This window comes from Rhinolophus sinicus, chromosome 14 (assembly GCF_057876585.1).
Source record: "Rhinolophus sinicus isolate RSI-liver-muscle chromosome 14, RSI-T2T, whole genome shotgun sequence".
Lineage (NCBI taxonomy): Eukaryota > Metazoa > Chordata > Mammalia > Chiroptera > Rhinolophidae > Rhinolophus > Rhinolophus sinicus.
Genome location: NC_142514.1, coordinates 31,812,881 through 31,834,039, shown reverse-complemented (window position 1 = coordinate 31,834,039; position 21,159 = coordinate 31,812,881). Strand labels below are relative to the sequence as shown.

The window sequence follows — 21,159 nt, the reverse complement described above, 5'->3', positions numbered from 1 at the left end:
AATACAGGCTAAACAGAGCTATTTCATCAGCACTCTACACATGTTTGGGATTAAGATTTTCATTAAAAGTTATCTTTAAAAATTTGTCAATATAATTTTTGTCTACTTCATGATAAGCAGAAGATTCTTCATCATAGATGTTCAGATATTATATACCATGATGCTTCTTAAATTTCTGCAGCCAATCTTCTGATATTCTATACTCACCTTAAATGTTGAGTCATTCATGGCATATTCTAGCTTGTTTCAACAAACCAGTCAGTGGTATATTCACACTGCTTCATTGTTGTATTCATTCAGTCATGGTCATATCAACATCTTCATTTTTTGCCCTCTGAAAAAATTTCTGTTTTTCATTAGTTCTGGTCATATCTGTCTCTTTAAAACTTCAACACTTTGTCTTTCCATTATTTCAAGTCATGTGGTGTTAATTCCTACACTTTATTCTTTAGTAAGATGCCTCATAGACACACATGATCAAGATTCTGCATTAACTATTTTCTGTGCTACTGATAATGACAGATGCTTCCTTTTCTTCTTATTCTGACCCCCAGGGGTATCTTCAATTTTATTAACATTTATACAGGGCAATTAAACTCAAATTGACAAAATTCCAACAAAATAAACAAAGAAGGCAACACAGTATTAGTGAACAGCAGAGATGTATGTAACTGGTAAGAGTGTTGAGAAAAAACTGATTAATGCCTCATGTCATCTGAGGCAGGTTTTGCTGTGAAACTTACAAAAAAAGTTTGGATGTTTGAAGCTTTTCAGATTTTGGAATACCACATAAGAGATTTTGGACCTAAAGTAATATATTTAATCAGTCTTCTGTTGATGGATATTTAGAATGTCTCAAATATTTTGCAACTACAATGTTGGAGTGAATAACCTTGTACAAACATCACATTTGTACAAAATATGTGTAAGATAAAATCCTGGAAAGGAAATTGCTTGCTAAAAGGATATATGAATTGTAATTTTGATAGATATGACAAATTGCTCTCCACAAAAGATTACCAACCTATACTCCCACTCCATACCTTTGCAAACACAATGCTTTATCAAATTGTTTTATTTTGAGTTTCAAACTTACAAAAAAGTTTCAAAAATAGTACAGAGAGATCTTTTCTTCCCCCTGAACCATTTAAAAGTAAGTAACTGACTTGAACCCCATCGCTCCTGAATACTGTAGTCTGTATTTCTGGCAAACAAGGACACTCTTCTACATACCCAAAACACAATAATCAAAATCAGGAAATTAATATTGATATATACTACCATCTACACAGACCCGATTCAAGTTTCACTAATTTCCCAATAATGTACCTTATAGCAAAAGGATTTTACAGAAGATTGTGTGTTGCATTTAGTCTGCCATGTCTCTTTAGTCTTTGTCAATTTGGAAAAATTTCTCAGTCTTCCCTTGACATTCATGACCTTGACACTTTTGCAGATTAGACTAGTTATTTTGTAGTATGTCCCTCAATCTGGGTATGCCTGATTTTTCCTCATGGGTAGATGCAGGCTTACATTTTTGGTTATAGTATCACAAAAGTGATGCTGAGTTCTCATTGCTTCCTAACAGGTGATGTATGATTTTGATTGGATCCATTACTGGTGGTATTAACTGAATTACTTGATTAAAGTAATGTCTGTCAGGTTTCTCTACTGTAAAAGTACACAGCTTTCCTTTATGATTGACAAGTATTTTGTGGGGAGATACTTTGAGACTATGTAAATATCCCTCATCAAATCTTCACCCATTAGTTTTAGTATCCATCGATGTTTCTAGGCTGAGTGAAGTATTATGGATGCCCAATGGTATATTCTCATTTCATCATTCCTTCCACAATCATCAGTTGGCACCCCACCCTACTCATGTAGTCATATCAGTACAAAACTCATGGATACCTATTTTATTCAATGGATTATAATCAGTTGCTATCATTACTTATCTATATATTTATGTACAGCTTTATTAAGGGTGATTACCATACAGTAATCAACACATACTTAAAATGTGCAAGTTGATAAATTTTGACAAATCTATACACCCAAGAAACTATCACCACAATCAAGATAATGAACATATCTGTCACCTCCAAGTTTCCTTGTGACCATTGGTTATTTCTTCTTCTCTTGCATCCTAGCTTGCTCCAGCTCTCATCCCCGGGAAACCATTGATCTTCCTTCTGTCACTATAGTGTGCATTTTCTAAAATTTTATGTAAATGGAATAATACAGTATATATTGTTTTTCATTTGATCTGACTCCTTTCACTTGGCAAAATTATTTTGAGATTCATCTATGTTGTACTGTGTATCAAAAGTTCATTCCTTTTCATTATACTGAGCAGTAATCCATTATATGGTTATATCACAGTTTGTTTATCCATTTACCTATTGATGGATATTTGGATTGTTTCCAATTTTGGGTTATTAAAAACAAAAACTGAACAGACCAATTATTAGTAAGGAGATTAAATCAGTAATCAAAAACCTCCCAATAAACAAAAGTCCAGGACCAGATGGCTCCACTGGTGAATTCTAACGAAACTTTCAAAGAAGATTAATACCGATCCTCCCAAACTCTTCCAAAAAATAAAAAAGGAAGGAACTCTTTCAAAGTCATTTGACAAGGCCAGCATTACCATGATATCAAAAACAGACAAGGATGCCACAAGAAAATTCCTGGCCCATAATTAAATATGCAACTCCAATCTTTGATGACAATAATAGCAATGCTGATTAAGCCTGTTGTTCGAAATCATAAAGAAACCAAATGTAACACATTTGTCCCATGTATATATACAGATATTTAGTTTGGTTTAGGTTTTATTGAATGTTTTCCTTAGAAATAAAGAGTACCAAGTATTTATGTATATATCATACTATTTCATTTATCAGTTTACTATTGTATTGATAAACTATCATACTAATGTTGCTCTTCATCTCACCTAGTGTGAATATTATAGTCACTGTACAAATAATAATGTGCTTAATTATGGGATGCTGCCTTAGGCTCATTGCAAATATTATATATATGTACAGAGTATCTTTCTGCAAATATATATATGTATAAATTATCTTTCTGTAACTTAGAAAAATTCTGAATACCAAAATAAGTAGTTGTGGACCTGTACATACATAAATGGAATAATATACAGCCATTTAAAAGAACAAGAAGCACTTTATGTACTGATATGGGATAAATACCAATATATAAAATAACATGCAAATCTGTGTATATTGTGCTACCATTTGGGGGGTCAAGGAGAGGAAATAGATAATATATTTTCTTATTGTGCATAGGCTATCCTAGACAGTAATACAAAAACTGATAATATTGGTTGTCTATGGGGTTAGAAGTGGGTGAATGAGGGACAAGTGAGCAGGGAAAAAGAACTTTTCATTATTTACCTTTTGTATCTTTTCAATATTGAACCATGTGTATTTCCAAAATTTTAAATTATAAACATCAATAGAAACTTCTCAAATTGAAATACAAAGAGAAAAAAAGAATGGAAGAGACCCAGAACAGAATATCTGAAAACTATGGGACAATTAGAAAAGGTATATAACATATGCATAACAGGAACACCAGAAGGAGACGAAAGGAGCAGAAAAAATATTTGAAGTAATAATAGCTGAGAATTTTCCAAAATTAGTGACAGACATCAAAACACAGATCCAGGAAGCTCAGAGCATACCAAACAATACGAATACCAAAAAATTTTCTCCTAGACATATCACATTCAAACTGCAGAAAACGGAAGACAAAAAATCTTGAAAGAAACCAGAGAACAAAACCACCTTAACCTATAGAGAAACAAGGATAAGAATTACATCAACTTCACTTCACAGACCATGCAAGCAAGAGAGAGTGAAGTGAAATATTTAAAGTGTTGAAAGAAAAACCACCAACCTAGAATTTGGTATCCAAATCATCCTTCAAAAGTAGAGGAAAAATAAAGACTTTCTCATAAAAAATGAGGGAATTTATTGCCAGTGGACCTACACTTTGCAAGAAGTCCTTCGGAGAAAAGGAAAAATGATATAGATTTGAAACTCAGATCTACATAAAGAAAGGTAGAGTATTAGAGGTGGAATAAATGAAGGTAAAATAAAACCTTTGGGGTTTTTTTAAATTCTTAATTGAACTAATAGATAACTTTTTTTTTTTTTAAGTTTTTTTTTTTTTTTTTTATTGGGGAAGGGGAACAGGACTTTATTGGGGAACAGTGTGTACTTCCAGGACTTTTTTCTAAGTCAAGTTGTTGTCCTTTCCATCTTAGTTGTGGAGGGTGCCGTTCAGCTTCAAGTTGTTGTCTTTTCAGTCTTAGTTGTGGAGGGCGCAGCTCAGCTGCAGGTCCAGTTGCCATTGCTAGTTCCAGGGGGCAGAGCCCACCATCCCTTGTGGGACTCGAGGAATTGAACTAGCAACCTTGTGGTTGAGAGCTCACTGGCCCATGTGGGAATCAAACTGGCAGCCTTCAGCATTAGGAGCATGGAGCTCCAACCGCCTGAGCTACTGGGCTGGCCAAGATAACTTCTTGTTTAAAATAATAATAGCAATGTATTGATTGATTATAGCTTAAATATAAGTGAAATGAATGGCAGCAACAATAAGATATGGAAGGGAAGGACTAAGAATACTATTATAAGTTCATTTATGAAGTGATACATTTACTTGAAAATGGACTTCTATTAGTTGTAAATGTATACTGCAATTATAGGACAAACACAATTTAACTATTTTTTAAATTTTAAAAGAATAATATTTTTAGAAGAATATAGTTCATTTTAATATTTAATTTTTAAAAGAAGTATAATTAATATGAAAGAAGAGAAAACTGAATCATATAAAATGCTCAATTTAAGCCAGAAGAAGCAGAAAAGAGGGAAGCTTTTCTTTAAAGAAACAAAGAACAAGTGCAATGAATAGAAACAGTTACAAATTTGGTAAATATTAATTCAACTATATCAATAATCACTTTAAATGTGAATGGTCTAAATATACCAATTAAAAGACAGACTGACAGAACAGATTTTAAAAAAAAGCCCAACTATGTTGTCTACAAGAAGCCCACTTTAAATATAGAGACACAGATAGATTAAAAGTAAAAGGAGGGAATCAATTACTTAAATATAAAAGCTAAAACCATAAACTTCATAGAAGGAAACATAGGAGTAAATCTTCATGGCCTTCTATTTGTCAGTGGATTCTTAGATATGATACCAAAAACATGAGCAACAACAACAATAAATAAATAAATAAATAAATAAATAGGACCTCATCAAAATTAAAAGCTTTTGTTCATCAAAGGACTTTATCAAGAAAATAAAGCTAGCCTACAGGATGGGAGGAAATATTTGTAAATCGTGTCTGATAATGGTTTAATATACAGAATATATAAAGAATTACAAATCAACAACAAAAAGACAAACAACCCAATTTTAAAATGGACAAAAGCCTTGAAGAGACATTTCTCCAGTGAAGCTATATAAATGACTAATAAGCACATAGATGTTCAACGTCATTAGTCATTAGGGAATGCAAGTCAAAACCACAATAAGATACCCCTTCACACCCAGTGAGATGGCTATTATTACAAATAATGCCAAGTGTTGGTGAGGATGTGGAGAAATCGGAACCTTATACATTGCTGGTGGGAATATAAAGTGGTGCAGCTGTTGTGGAAAATAGTGTAATGGTTCCTGAAATTTTTAAATAGAATTATCATAGACCCAGCAATTCTACTCCTAGGTATATACCAAAAAGAATTGAAAACAGAAACTCAAACAGACACTTATACATCAGTGTTCATTGAAGCATTATTCACAATAGCCGAAAGTTGTAAACAACCCAAGTGTCCATCAACATATGAATAGGTAAACAAAATGTGGTATTTACATAAAGTGGAATAGTATTAAGTCATAAAAATAAATAATGTTCTGATACATGCTACAACATGGTGCAACCTTGAAAACATGCTAAATAATCCACACACATAAGGATAAATATTCTATGATCCACTTACATGAAATACCTAAAATGGGCAAATTAATAAAGGCAGAAAGTAGATTAGAGGTTACCAGGGGATGAAGGGAGAGGCAATGGAGTTATTGCTTAATGGATACAGAGCCTCTGTATGGAGTGATGAAAAAGTTTTGGCAATAGATACCGGCGATATTTACACAATATAGTGAATGTGATTAGTGCCACTCAATTGTACACTTAAAAATGGTTAAAATAGCAAGATATATATATGTTTTACCACAGATAATTAAATAGATAAATAAATGAACCAATAAAGAGTGTTAGAACAACCCAATAAGTCCCAAGTACAAACACTGAACAGCATGGGCTTCATTTTTATCCAGTACCTTTAAGCAGATATTTAACTTCTCTATGACTAGCTTATATGATTTTCCTTTCAAAATATTTTCTACTAAAAACAGAACCCAGGGCTTTAAAAAAAGGGGAGTAGGTGATGTCAACACTCTGGCCCTCACTTTCCGTACCCTATAGACTCACTACCAGACTAGCTGCATTGAAAGTAGGAAGTTTCTGGAAAAGATACTCTTCCAGGAAAGCATGCACAGTAGTTTGGCTAGTTTATTATTTTCATCTTTAAGATTATATCTTAATCACAGTCAGATTTCTTCAACAACAAAATAAAGTATGGAGAAAGGTATACCATGGTAACAAATCAAAAGAAAGCTGGAGTACTTATATTAATTTCAGACAAAGCAGACTTCAAAACATGGAAAATTGTCAGGGCTAAAGAGGGGCATTATATAATGATAAAGCGGTCAATTTTCCAAGAAGACATAGTAATTCTTAATGTGTTTGCATCTAATAACATGGCATCATAACATGAGGTAAAAACTGATAGAACTGCAAGGAGAAATGGACAAATCTTTTATAAGCTGGAGAATTCAACACACCTCTATAGTAATTGACAGATCCAGCAGACAGAAAATCACTAAGTATATACTTGAACTGCACAGCACTATCAATTAACTGGATCTAATTAATATTTATAAAATACTTCATCTAACAACAACAGAATACACATTCTTCTCAAGCTCACAGTGTTCACCAAGATAGACCACATTTGGGACCATAAAACACACCTTAATAAATTTACAAGAATAGAAATCATACAAAGTATGCTCTTAGACCACAGTGGAATTATACTAGAAATCAATAAGAGAAAGATAACTGGAAAATCCCCAAATACATGGAGATCAAACAACACACTTCTAAGTAACATATAGGTCAAAGAAGTCTTGAGAAATTTTTAAATATTTTGAAGTAAATGAGAATTAAAATACAACTGATCAAAATGTGTGGGATACAGCAAAAGCAGTGCTTGGGGGAAATGTATAGCATTAAATGTGTATATTAGGAAAGAAGAAAGATATAAATCAATAATCTGTCACCTCACACATGTTAGAATGACTAGTATCAAAAAGACGAGATAACAAATGCTGGCAAGGATGTGGAGAAAAAGGAACCCTTTTACACTGTTGGTAGGAATATAAGTTAGTACAGCCACTATGGAAAACAGTATAGAAGTTCCTAAAAAAATCAAAACTATCATATAGAGTCCAGCAATCCTACTTCTGGGTATATGTTGAGAGAAAATTAAATCACTCTCAAAGAGGTATCTGTATCTCCATGTTTATTGCATTGCAGCATTATTCACAATAGCCAAGATTTGGAAACAACCTAAGAGTGCACTGATGGATAAATGGATCAAGAAAGTGTGGTACACACACACACAGGAATATTATTCAGCAATTAGAAAAGAAATGCAGTGGGGTGGCCAATTAGCTCAGCTGGTTAGAGCATGGTGCTAATAACACCAAGGTTGCCAGTTCGATCCCTGCATGGGCCACTGTGAGATGCGCCCTCCTTAAAAAAAATAAAAAAATAAAAATGCAGTCACTTGTGACAACATGGATAAACCTTAAAGACATTGTGCTAAGTGAAATAATTCAGACTTTCTAGAAAAAGAAATACTATATGATCTCACTTTACATGTGGAATCTAAAAACACTGAACTCGGAGACACAGTAGATTGGTGGTTGGCAGGGACAGAGGGGTAGGGGAAATGGAGAGATGTTAGTCAAAGGGTACAAATTTCTAGTTATAAGATGAATAACTTCTAGGGAGCCAATGGACAGCATGATGACTATAGTGAACAACACTGTATTGTATACTTGGAATTTTCTAATAGTGTAAATCTTAAATGTTCTTAACCACACCCAAAAATAAAGGTAACTGTGAGGTGATAGATGTGTTAACTAACCTTATAGGGGTAAAGCTGGGGGGAATATAAAGTAAATAATCTAAGCTTCCACCTTAGAAAACTAGACAAAGAAGAGCAATATAAACCTAAAGCTAGTAGGAAAAGTGATAAAAATTCGAGTAGAAATCAGTGAAATTTAAATTGGAAAAAATAGAGAAAAAACAATGAAAGTAAAAGCTATGGCTTTGAAAAGATCATTAAATTTGATAAACCTCTACCTAGGCTAACCAAGAAAAAAAGAGAGAAGAAATAGATTACTAGTATCATAAATGAAAGAGAGGCCATCGTTACTGATCCCATGGGCATTAAAACGATAATAAAGCAAAATAGTGAATAACTGTACTCCCACAAATTTGATATCTTAAATGATGAAATGGACCAATTCCTTGAAGGACACAGTCTACTGAAACTCTCACACAGAGAAATAAATGATCTGAATAGGCCTATATATGTTAAAGAAATTGATTCACTTATCTTTCAAACAGAAAGTACTTGGCCCAAATGAGTTCAGTGAAATAAGGAAAAAATGATACCAATTTTCTACAATCTCTTCCAGAAAATAGAAGCAGAGAGAACACCTCCTAACTCTTCCTGTGAGGCCAGCATTACCATAATACCAAAACCAGATAAAGACAATACAAGAAAGACCAATATCACTTATGAAGAGAAATGCAAAAATCTTCAAGGTATTAGCAAGTTGGATCCAACAAAGTATAAAAAAGAATTTACACCATAACCAAGTGGGATTTATTTCAGGTATGCAAGGCTGGTTCAGTCACTTGAAAATTAATGTAATCCATCACATCCACAGTCTGAAGAAGAAAAATCATATGATTATATCAGTAGATACAAAAAATTCATTTGACCAAATCCAACACCTATTCATGATTTAAAGAAAAGAAAAGAACCTCAGCAAAGTAGGAGTAGAGGAGAACTGACTCAACTTTATAAAGAATATCTATCTACAGCTACTGTCATACTTAATGGAGAGAAACTAGATGCTTTCCCCTGAAAATTATGTATGAGACAAGAATGTCCCCTCTTACCACTCCCATTCAACATCATACTGGAAGTTCTAGCTAATGCAATAAGACAAGAAAGGAAATAAAAGGTATACAGATTAGGAAGGAAGAAATAAAATTGTCTTTGTTTGTAAATGACATGATTGTCTATGTAGAAAATCCCAAAGAATCAACAACAGAAAACAAACTTTAAGCCGTAATTATACCAAGGATACAAGCTTAAGATACAAAAGTCTATTACTTCCCTGTATACTAGTAATTAACAATTGAAATTTGAAATTAAAAACACAATCCCATTTATATTAGCATCCCCAAAGAAAGGACTTAGAAATAAATCTAACAAAATACATGTGAGATCTCCATGAGGAAAACTATAAAACTTTGATAAAATAAATCAAAAAAGATCTAAATAAATAGATAACTCCATGTCCATAGATAGGAAGACTCAATATTATTTTTGTCAGTTCTTCCCAACTTGATCTATAGAGTCAATACAATCTCAACCAAAATTCCAGCAATTTATTTTGTGGATATTGACAAACTCTTTCCAAAGTTTATATGGAAAAGCAAAAGACCTAGAATAGCTAACACAGTATTAAAGAACAAAAAATTTGGAGAACTAATACTATCCAACTTGAAGACTTTCTATAAAACTGCAGTAATCAAGACAATGTAGTGTTGGCAAAAGACTAGATAAATAGATCAGTGGAAGAGAATAGAGAGCTCAGAAATAGACCTACACAAATATAGTCAACTGTTCTCTGACAAAGGAGAAAGAATAGTCTTTTTAACAAATGGTATTAGACAAACTGGACATTTACATATAAAAAAGTGAATATAAACACTGACCTTACATCTTTCATAAAAATTAACTCAGAACAGACCATAGACATAAAGTAAAATGCAAAACTATAAAACTATAGGAGAAAATCTATGTGACTAGGTTTGGCAGTGACTTTTTAGATACAATACCAAAAACAATCCATGAAAGAAAAAAATAAGTCGGACTTCATTAAAATGAAAAACTTCTTGCTCAGTGAAAAACACTAAGAAACTGAAAAGACAACTCACAGACTGGGAGAAAATATTTGTAAAACACTTATCTGACAAAGGACTTGTATCCCAAATATACAAATAATGCTTAAAACTTAACAGTAAGAAAACAACTGAATTTTAAAATGGGAAAACGACCTGAACAAATGCTTTACCAAAGAAGATATACAGATGGCAGATAAGCATGTGAAAAGGTGTTCAGCATCATATGTCATTAGCACATTAAAGCACATTAAAACAAAAGCGAGATACCACTATATACCTATTAGAATGGCTAAAATTCAAAACACTGACAACACCAAACATTGATGAGGATGTGAGCAACAGGAACTCTCATTGTAGCTGGGAATGCAAAAACGTGCAGCCAGTTTGGAAGACAGTTTGACAGTTTTTTATAAAGCTAAATAAAGTCTTATCATATGATCCAGCAATTGTGCTCCTAGGTATTTACCCAAATAAGTTGAAAACCTATGTCCACACAGAAACTTGCACACAAATATTCATAGCAGCTTTATTTGTAATTGCCAAAAACTGGAAGCAACGAGGGTGTCCTTCCAAAGGTGAATGGATAAACAAACTGTGTGGTATATCCATACAATGGAGTAGTTTACCAATAAAAAGAAATGAGCTATCAAGCCACAAAAAGACATGGAGGAACCTTAAATGTATATTGCTTAGTATAGGAAGCCGGTCTGAAAAGGTACATATTATAATTCCAAGTACATTACATTGTGGTAAAAGCAAAACTATAGGGACAGTGAAAAGATCAGTAGTTGCCGGAAGAATGAGGAGAGGAATGAATAGGTGGACCACAGGAGAGTTGTAGAGCAATGAGTCTATTGTGTATGATACAGTAATTGTGGATCCATCATACTCTGCATTTGTCAAAAACCATAGACCTGTATAATCACAGTGGACCCCAATGTAAACTATGGACTTTATTTAATAATGTATGAATGTTGGTTCATCAAATGTGCCACACCAATGTAAGACATTAATAAGAGGGGAAACCGGAAGTGGGGAGAGGGGGCATATGGGAACTCTATACTATCTGCTCAGTTTTCTGTAAACCTAAAACTGCTTTTGAAACATCAAGTCTGTTGATTTAAAGTTGTTTTTACAGATGACAGGAAAAAAAGGTAATCTCTCCCATAATCCTGACACCCAAAGATAACTACTACTAAGACATTGGTATAAATATTCCTGGAGACTTTCTATTCATATGTATGCACTTACATACACTATACACACACTGCTGCTTATCTTTTTAATAAAAGTAGACACATAGAATATTAACTATACACAAATTGTTTATAATTCCCACGACAACCCTAAAAGATTGTTTCCAATTTATAGATGAAGTAACTAAGCTGGTAAATTCTGAACTAGGTTCAATTTCCAATGTATTTTATTCCAAAGCCTATATATTCTTACCACTATACCTCTTTGTAAAACATAAGATCTCCTTTTTATTCTATTGATATTTCGTGTTTTACCCCTTCGTAAGACATACAGTCTTTCATACACCATACTGCTTTCATATAGTGAACTTCACTTCTAATGGTATACATGCCCTTCCTGTGACATGTTCCTTAACTTTGTGCTCTAGTACTTTGTTTAGAATCATTGCCTACTGAGTAGAAACTGGTGGCCCAGCTCCTGTTTGCTTTAGAGAGGCAAACAATGGGACTGACATACTTTGGGGGCAATAATATGGCTTCCTGTCTCCTGTATAAGCAGCTGTCAGAATTCAGGTGTTCGTGAAAATTATTTCTGGGACCTAAAGAGCCTGAGGGAAAGGAGGCTGAGAGGTAGAGGCAGATGAAAAGGTGAAGAGAAGTGAATTCATGTGGTGCCTGGGGAAGGAAGCAGCCTCCAGTGGGTTCATTGGAGACAGAGCTTGATCATCCAGAAAGGATGGTAGTATCCGGAAGTATTCAGTGAATTGACAGCAGCCAGTTCAACCAGTACCTCTTGTGATTGGCGGACTGTTCAGGGAAGCTTTAAAGAAGACCCTGTCCCTGCCTCTTCTTTCTGCACCGATAGGGGACACTGTGAGGCTCCGAACAATCCTGGAAACAATACAGAAGCACATCCATTCTTCCTCCCTCATCTTTAAACTGGCCCAAGATGCGTTCAAGATTGCTACTCCCACGGACAGTAGTACTGATAGCACCCTGCTCAACGTGGCGCTGGAGCTGGGGTTACAGGTATGGACGAGTGGGCCATTCCAGCTTTAGGCTTCTGGTAGAAGATAAGATGCCAGGGGCACTGGGCATAGGCCAAATCTGGTTCTTTCTGTGTCCCCAGAACACAACTTCTACGCTAGGCACAAGGTACGAACTCTCTAAATTGGGCTCCATTTTGAAGTTAAGGCCAGAAGCAATGTAGCTTTAGGTTTCATGGGATCCATATCTTCTCCCTTCCTCACCCCCATTTTTCCAAGTCAGTCAAGGTGTGGTAATAGGACTTTATTCATTACCGGTCATCAGTGAAGCTTTCTATCTGATTTGTAGGAGGGAGGGATTTGCAGAAATTAAGCAAACCTGTCTGTGATTATCGGGAGAGATGGCTGTTTAAAGCACACAATAAATTCTTGTTGCGTAAATGAATGGCAAGGGGAAGTAGGCAGGAGGGGTTCATAACCGTTATGCTTAACCCAGGGGAATGCCTCTTTTTTGCCCAGGTAATGAGGATGACCTTATCAACCCTTAACTGGAGGCGCCGGGAGATGGTGCGGTGGTTGGTGACATGTGCTACAGAAGTGGGTGAGTCTCCCACCTCCCTCTACCCCCAAGGTAAAGAAGTTCCTAAGCCCTACTGTTGGGACAGGACAGCAAATCATTAGGGCTCTGGCATTCCTATTATTGATGGCCTAAGAAAGGATGGGGCTACTGGTAGAAGATGGCCTCTGTTCAGCCAGCCTAAGCTCTGCCCTCTCTGCTTGGACTATACCCTGATGTCAGCAGCATTTTGACCCTCTGATCAGAAAGATATCTGAGAAGGAATTTCCAACCACCAGTACTCGAGTCCACCCTCGGGAGGTAGTTGGCCTGGTGGTTTGGTCCCAGTCCCTGTCCGTACTTCTGAGAAACCCCAAACAACTTGGAGACTCAGGACCCCACCTAGAGCCCAAAGCCCCAGCACAAGACTACCCCGAGAGGCCCCACTTCAGCTAGAACCCCCAGGCAGGTCTGCAACCCCTGCCTTGGAGCAAGCAAGCCACAGGGTCTGCTGCTCCATCCTTGTGAGGGGATAAGAGCACCTGCTGAAACCGTCAATCCTCTGACCTGGGGAAGGAAGGGATGGGAAGAGACCCCAAATAGGGTTTGGCCATCCGGGATGCTCCCCTCGCCCTGGTGTGCCTCAGCTCATCTCCAGGCTGCTGAGGAGGAGGGAGAACTCGTCTCTGCAGGCCAAGTTCTGACCCCCAGTGGTAATGTGGGCAGACCCGGCTCGGGACCCGGATGGCCACGGCTGAGCGCAGGCTGTCCCCAACAGGTGTGCGGGCCCTGGTGAGCATCCTGCAGAGCTGGTACACACTCTTCACCCCCACCGAGGCCACTAGCATTGTGGCCGCCACAGCCGTGTCCCACACCACTCTCCTGCGCCTCAGTCTTGACTATCCACAGCGGGAGGAGCTGGCGAGCTGTGCTCGCACGCTGGCCCTGCAGTGTGCTATGAAGGATCCACAGAGCTGTGCCCTCTCAGCCCTTACACTCTGTGAGAAAGACCACATCGCCTTTGAGGCAGCCTACCAGATCGCCATTGATGCCGCCGCTGGTGGCATGACACATTCGCAGCTGTTCACCATCGCCCGCTACATGGAGCTCCGTGGCTACCCGCTCCGTGCCTTCAAGCTGGCCTCACTGGCCATGAGCCATCTCAACCTGGCCTACAACCAGGACACCCACCCGGCCATCAATGATGTGCTCTGGGCCTGTGCTCTCAGCCACTCTCTGGGCAAGAATGAGCTGGCAGCCCTCATCCCCCTGGTGGTGAAGAGTGTGCACTGTGCCACAGTGCTTTCCGACATCCTGCGGCGCTGCACAGTGACCGCACCTGGCCTGGCTGGCATCCCAGGCCGCCGCAGCTCTGGAAAGCTCATGTCCACTGACAAAGCTCCACTGCGCCAGCTGTTGGATGCCACCATCAATGCCTATATCAACACCACACACTCACGCCTGACACACATCAGCCCTCGCCACTACGGAGAGTTCATTGAGTTTCTGAGCAAGGCTCGGGAGACCTTCCTGCTGCCCCAGGATGGCCACCTGCAGTTTGCCCAGTTCATCGACAACCTCAAACAAATCTACAAAGGCAAGAAGAAGCTGATGCTGCTGGTGCGAGAGCGCTTTGGCTGAGAAAGCAGACAGCTCACTGCTGGGTAGCCTGGGCTCCCAGGTACCATCAGGTCAGGCCAAGGACACTGAAATATTTGTCCACCCTGAGAGGACTCTAAGCACCTGTGGCTGAAGCCAAAGGACCACCAGGCTAAGCATGGGGAGAGTCCAACTTAGCCAATATGCCTGCCTTGGCAAGCTTCTCACTATCGCCCACTGTTCCTGGAGGAGCTGGGCCCTGCAGATCGATCAGAAACCCTACAACATGCCACCTCACGCCCCTATATCCTGCGTGTCCTGGGCATCTCTCCCTTGGCAAATACAGAACACTGTTCCGTCTCAGGGATTGCTTAACCAGAGAAACAGAAGCGTTTATGGTACTGTAAATATTATAGTATATCTGTTGCCAATTACATTGTAAAGTTGTAACTATTTATAATCCTGGTTTTAATTTGATGGGTACTTGAAATAGCTGTGGGTGGGAAGATAGGCTTGTTTTCTGACGAGACTCACAACCATTTCTCAGGTTTCCCTTACAGAGTATAAGATGTTGGCAGTGGAAGAGTGGAGGTGGCAGGGAGAAAAATGGCCAGTTAGAATAAATCCCAAGTCTAGTCTATGCAGAAACCCCAGCCTACAGACGGGCACCTATAGCCCAGAGGTGGGTGAAGGCAGAGCCAGGACTGGATTTAAGACTTTTGCCACCCAAAGCCACAAGGACGCTGAAGCTCTTGCTCCAGCCTCACAGCCTCTAGGAGCCTGCTGAGCTCCTGAGGAACAAGTGCAGGGAGAAAGTCAAGTTCTGGGAGGCCACTGAGCTCATAATATTCATCTACTCTGGTCACCTGTCTTAGAGTGACTGGTTTTATCTCTAATCATGTATGTGCGTGTGTATCTATCTGTATGGCTAAGTACATGCCTGTATGCATAAATACATCTGTGCATGCCTGTATGTGTGCATATATTTATGTGTATCTGTGTCTGTGTGAATACACGTCTGTGTGCTGTACTGTGGGTTTCTGTGCAAGGGTATACACATTTGTGAACATGTAAGAATACATATGTGTTCATTGTATCTGGGTACACATGAGGACATATGTATAAACAGGTTTGTGTCTGTGTGTATGCCTGCTCTCCATTGATCTGTCTTTATATGTGTAACTGTGTATTTCAACATGTAGGTATGTCTGTGAATTCATGTTTGAGGATCTGCATGAATGTGTCCCTTCTCTTTATGGCCCATCTCTCTTCCCCATTCCTTAGTCTCTCTCACCAGCTAAACATATTCCCCATCTCTGTGCCTCCTTTATTCACCATTCTCTCACCTAACAAGCTTGTAAGCACTAGTCCCCTTCTACCTTGAGTGGCTCCTTCAGCTCGTTTTCTTCTCACCTTGAACTTGTTTTCCTCCCCTGCCTCTCTACCTCAAGCTTCCTCTGCCTGCTTTGTCACGGTTCCATTGGTTGCTGATTTGGAGGCTAGGGCTGGGATGCATTTGGCCTTTCCCTTTCTGACTAGTTTCTAGCCCTCGTGGGCAACCTGTCTTAGCCCTGGCTGACCTCTAGTGTATGATGTTCCTGCTATCTTCCTGACCCTGTGCTCAGCCTGGAATTGTCATAGGAGGTAGCAAGGGCATTCAGAAGTCATTTGGATGCCAGTGTCTTGGTGTTTACTGTTTCATGTTTTAGTTCCCAAGTAGGGGGTGGGTGTGATAGGGAAAGGGTGGTATAGCTAGAGTGTGAACGAAAGACCTCTCTGCTTTATTTTCATTTCTTTGACAACCTGTTTGTCACCTTTTTTTCCTCTCTTTCACACTAACCAGTAAGTTGTATCTGCTGTTTGTGGCTACTGAAGTCTTACTGTTCAGCCATGGGCCCTTACAACCTCTTAGCCCAACAGGTTGGTTAGAAAAAAAGAAGCCACTCCCATTTCTGTATCACGATTGCCATTTTTTAGCAAGTGAACTCACAGTGCTTTTCTATGAATAAATCATGGATCACAGAAAAGATTTTTCTAACATCAGAAATTGTGTTCTGAATAAATGGGACCCTTCTCTCTTCTCCATTGCCCTGGCTGGTTAGGCCTGTAGCACAATGGGTTTCTAGTGGTCTAAGGAGATGTGGAATGACAAATGAAGAATGTCCTGCCACACCAGACCCTTCTCCAGAGCTCACAGGCAGCTCAGAGCCTTGTCCCAGGAAGTAGGTACCATGATGATGGGCAGAAACAGCAAGATCCTGAGAAAATGAGAGGACGTGCTCAAAAAAGAAGGCAGAACAGCCTTGAGCAGGCACCACAGGCCTTGTGGCTTCAGAGGCCGTCTTGCCTCAATAATGCAAGTCTCAGGTTCTAATCCTAAGCAACCTAGCTGTGAGTCTTTATGTCTTGCCATCTTTTTGTTATCAAAGCTGAAGGCGTCTCAGCTTCTCCCTGCTTATCTAGATTCCATTTTCCTTGACAGGCCTCTATGAAGTATTATAGCCATTTCTGTGCCCCTCTCTGATCTATTCTCCCCTCCCCAGACACAAACCCTGTTGATTTGGCCTCATAAGCTGTGGGGACCCCATTTCTCTGCAAATGTCACAGCTCCAGCTGTTAGGAAGCTCTACCCAAGCCCATGTAGCTCTGGGGCTTGGAGGTCTAAGGGAAAGATGGTGGTAAGGGCCCTGACATTAAGTTCTATAGTATGTATTACGATCTGAGTTTCCATGACTTGTGGGAGAGGATGCAGAAAGAGGCCCCAAGGAAGGAGCAGAGGCTAAGAAGGCACTGTGGATAAGGGCACATATCTTTCACAAACAAAACCACATACTAGACTGTGGAACTTTTATTCCCCTGAAAACAATCATCTGTGTTAGTGGTACTTGAGGAAGAAGGTGTACGCTCAGTTCTTTCGAAGCAGACGTGAGTATGTGTGCACGGCATCCACAAAGGCCCCCACATGTTCTGGATCCATATCAGGGTAAAGTCCATGGCCCAGGTTGGCAATGTAGCGCTGTGGCCCAAAGTCATCCAGCATCTGCTGCACCAGACACCTGATCTCCTCCTGGGGGACCAACAGGGCACTGGCTACAGGGGGACCAGCAAGCCTCTGTCCTCCCTGTACATAATAGTGGCACACATACATGTAGGCATGCTTCTACTCTGTTACTCATTCAGTCATTAATTCAAAAAAATTTATTGGATGCCTAGGATGGGCCAAGCACTAACACAAATGAACAACAACAATAAAAAGAAATTCCTGCATTCCTAGAGTTCATATGGTGTATGGGGTACAGGGGAGGGACAAACAGACATCGTAAAAACACACAATATAACACAATCATACCCACAACCATGGGAGTGCACAGACACAAACTCACAGACACATATAGGGACCCTGGTTGTTACCTTAGGTGCATACAGGGCACAGGGGTCCAGGTTGCCCTGCAAGGTCACTGTCTTCCCCACACGCTCCCTGGAAGCAGAGTCAATGCCATTCTGGTGACTGCATGTAACAGCAGCTGCACCTGCTCCACCTCACCCTCCATTACTTACCGGGCTTTCTCTGGGGCCACTGTCCAGTCAAGCCCAACCACCTCGTAGCCAGCCTGGGCCAGCTCCTCCAGGGCAAAATGTCCATCCTTAGCAAAGATGATCTGGGGGAAAGGGCAGATCCCGGAGGCTACAGAGGGCCTTGCTACAGTATGCCCATTAACCTACCTCTGCTGCCCTCCAGTGGTCATTTCAGTCCAGACAGGACTTATCCTGAAAGTTCCAGTCACACCTTCACTCACCCCATCCCCATTCTTACCATGGGCACAGGTGCCAGGCCTGCCTCCTGCAGCTTGGCCTTCACTCGCTTGGCAATATCACGGATGTAGGGCAGTGCAAACTTACTGAAGAGCTGTGGGCCTAGATGCCCTGCGTGGGACTCAAAGAGCTGCAATGCCTACAGTTAGGGGGTGGTGAAGAGAAATATATGACACACAAAAAGGAAGTATCTCAGGCCCCACACCCAGAATGTGCCTCAATTTTCCCCAAGTGACTTCAACCCCTCATACTACCTAAGCCTGTAAACCCAGTTCCAGTCAAAGAGTTTTGCCTTTTCCTACAGATCCCAGTGCTAGCTTTGGTCTTTGAACACACAAAGCATTAAGCCCCTGCCACCCGCCAGAGTCAGGGTGGATTTAACTGCTCCAGCCAGATCACCGCAGGCCAAGCTTCTTTCATGCCTGCCATTAAGACACATACCTTCTCAGGTATAGAGAACTCTGTTGCTTCTGGTCCTCTTTATACACTAAACCCCAGCCCATTTGTCTCTCCTTCAGGACTCACTTGGGCACCAGCAGCCACTTGTCCCACCAGATATGGTACCAGAGCATCAGTGAGGATGCGAAGCAGCTGGTGACTGGCCTTTGGTCTCTGGTAAAGCCAGCGCTTGGCATGAGCCATGGTGCTTGAGCTGCCACCCTCAACCATGTATGTCATCAGAGTCCACTACAAAAGAATACAAAGAGAAATGTCACAGGTGTAGAAGCCAGACTGACACTGCCTTCCTTGTCTACACCAGACCTGCCAGAGTGTTTTCCCCATGTCCAAATCCCTGCCCTGTTTCACATTACCGGGGCTCCAGCAAAGCCAATCAGTGGCACACGCCCAGCCAGCCTTTGACGAGTGAGGGTGATGGCCTGGAACACATAGGCCAGCTGAGAGGCCACTATGGCTGGATCCCGGAGGCGCTCTAAATCCTGCTCTTCTCTTAATGGCTCTGGGAAGCTGGGCCCTTTGCCAGGCACCATGGTCACCTCCATGCCCAGTGCCTGGAAGGGGAGAAAACATCTGTGTTCCCAACCTGTAATTTCCGGAGGAAAGGTTCTGTTCAGCCCATGCGAGGAAAGAGAAAAATAAAGCTCAGCCAAATTCCATCTCTTCCAGCCTGTTTTTCCCTCTGTCCAGTGAGGGTAAGTGCTCATCTTGAACCATGACTGTCTTTTCCCTTTTTCACCCATTCCAGAATCAAGTTTGAGTGGGTACCTGAGGTACAACAAGGATGTCGGAGAAGATGATGGCAGCATCCAGAGGGAAGCGACGCAGTGGCTATAAGGAATAGAAGACAGGTTGCTAGGTAGTGAGCTGGGGGCATAAATCCCTCCCTCTTTTGTGGACCCCTACCTGCAGAGTCAGTTCACAGCAGGCCTCTGGAGAGCGACAGGTGCTGAAAAAGTCCTGGGCAGCCCGAGTTTCCCTAAACTCTGTAGACAGGAGAAGGAAGGCAAAGCTCAACCTTGAGGAACCTCTAGAGCCCTCCAATGCCCCTCAAAAACTTATCACCTTCCAGAGTTTTACCTCGACTCCCAGGCCCTGACCCTGACCTGGTAAGTAGCGGCCTGCCTGCCGCATGCACCAAACTGGAGTGTAGTCTGTATCTTCTCCCCAGGCTGCTCGCAGGAATGTGTCATTCTTCAGCTCCGGAAAAGGCTGGGGTCTGGAGATGGGGGGTTGGGATGGGGGTGAAGGGTGGGTAGGTGTCAGTAAACTATGGAAGGCTCGGGTTCTTAAGGCAGATTCAGTCCAGTGCCGTTATCTGCTTTCTCCAGACCAGCTCCCACGCTGTGGCTCCACACCCGGTTCCGCCTCCTCTCTGCCTATCAGGTGGTGCACAAGGATAGAAGGGCCCCAACAGGGGCCTCTACTCTACATTCAGTCCCAGCTTCCCCCAGCTCAAAGCCACTGGAAGGACTGGGGGCTGGGGGAATGAAAGCCCAGAAAGGATAGATCGAAGGTCTCTGGACCAGAAAATCACAGGAACGGGGGGATATAAGTGGGCTGATTCCGGGTCTGGGAGTTAGTCAAGGAGGGATCAGAATTGACGGTTCCGAAACAGCGGTCCTAGTAGAGAATTTGAAAGTCCTGGGGGCATCTCCTAAATGAAGATCTGAGGAACGCAGTCCAGCTAGGTGAACCCTGGGATGAAGGTCTCTGGAATCCATGATTAGAGGATTTTCGGGATTCCAGCCTCTGGGGTTCAGGTTGGGGGCTCTCCACCGGGAAGGGGGCTATAGGGACAGATCCCTGAGCTGGAAGACTCAGATCAGAAGCCCCGCTGGCCACATCGCGTAGTGCGCAGAACTCACCCAAACCCGTTCGCCTCCATGATAAGACGTCTGTAACTGCGAACCAATTCCTACTTTAACCTGAATCTTAGCCTACCCCCCTCCCCAGGCTCCGCCCCTTCCTGGACTGAGCCAAGGCGGTGGCCATGTTGAAAGTCACATGATCAGACTCCAGCAACAGCTACCGGGCTGCCCTAGCTGCTGCCGTTAGGACCCCCTACCTCACTTCACCGTAAAGACCCGTGTAGCGACGCAGAAACAAACATCCCTAAAAATAACTTAGCTCTAACTAAGCATGACCATGGCATGAGGAATTTGCCCTT

At 40.9% G+C, this 21,159-nt stretch overlaps 2 protein-coding genes across 8 annotated transcripts in view; one reads left to right on the top strand and one right to left on the bottom strand.

The window, feature by feature from the left end:
- The window catches only part of ZSWIM5 (zinc finger SWIM-type containing 5), a 145,151-nt gene extending 128,402 nt beyond the window's left edge, over positions 1-16,749 (top strand). For all 5 annotated transcript variants that reach the window (XM_088791099.1, XM_074334625.2, XM_074334626.2 and 2 more), the window contains 3 exons: positions 12,445-12,608; positions 13,085-13,166; positions 13,900-16,749. In XM_088791099.1, the coding sequence (XP_088647225.1) occupies positions 12,445-12,608; positions 13,085-13,166; positions 13,900-14,762 (1,109 nt within the window). In that variant the 3' untranslated portion in view covers positions 14,763-16,749. The remainder of the gene's footprint in view (positions 1-12,444; positions 12,609-13,084; positions 13,167-13,899) is intronic.
- An 804-nt stretch (positions 16,750-17,553) lies between these two features.
- On the bottom strand, positions 17,554-21,015 carry UROD (uroporphyrinogen decarboxylase). 3 transcript variants are annotated; one of them, XM_019716555.3, is made up of 10 exons: positions 20,858-21,014; positions 20,096-20,208; positions 19,896-19,975; positions 19,758-19,820; positions 19,346-19,543; positions 19,059-19,220; positions 18,535-18,672; positions 18,279-18,405; positions 18,132-18,198; positions 17,554-17,787 (listed from the first exon to the last, which is right to left on the bottom strand). In XM_019716555.3, exons 1-9 carry the CDS (start codon positions 20,875-20,877, stop codon positions 18,176-18,178), a joined length of 924 nt encoding a protein of 307 aa, XP_019572114.2. In that variant the 5' UTR covers positions 20,878-21,014; the 3' UTR covers positions 17,554-17,787; positions 18,132-18,175. The 3 variants fall into 3 exon arrangements, with proteins under 3 accessions (XP_019572114.2, XP_019572112.2, XP_019572113.2); XM_019716553.3 differs by having other exon boundaries at positions 18,279-18,379; XM_019716554.3 differs by lacking the exon at positions 19,758-19,820 and having other exon boundaries at positions 18,279-18,379; positions 20,858-21,015.
- Between the last annotated feature and the right edge of the window lie 144 nt (positions 21,016-21,159).

Bases quoted from the DNA above. Each gene is read 5' to 3' on its own strand.
- UROD (XM_019716553.3), bottom strand. From the start codon at position 20,877: ATGGAGGCGAACGGGTTTGG. The intron at 19,544-19,757 runs GTACCCACTCAA...CTCCCCTTCCAG, and splicing joins ACATCCTTGTTGTACCTCAG to GCACTGGGCATGGAGGTGAC. The intron at 18,673-19,058 runs GTGAGTCCTGAA...CCCTAACTGTAG, and splicing joins AAGTGGCTGCTGGTGCCCAA to GCATTGCAGCTCTTTGAGTC.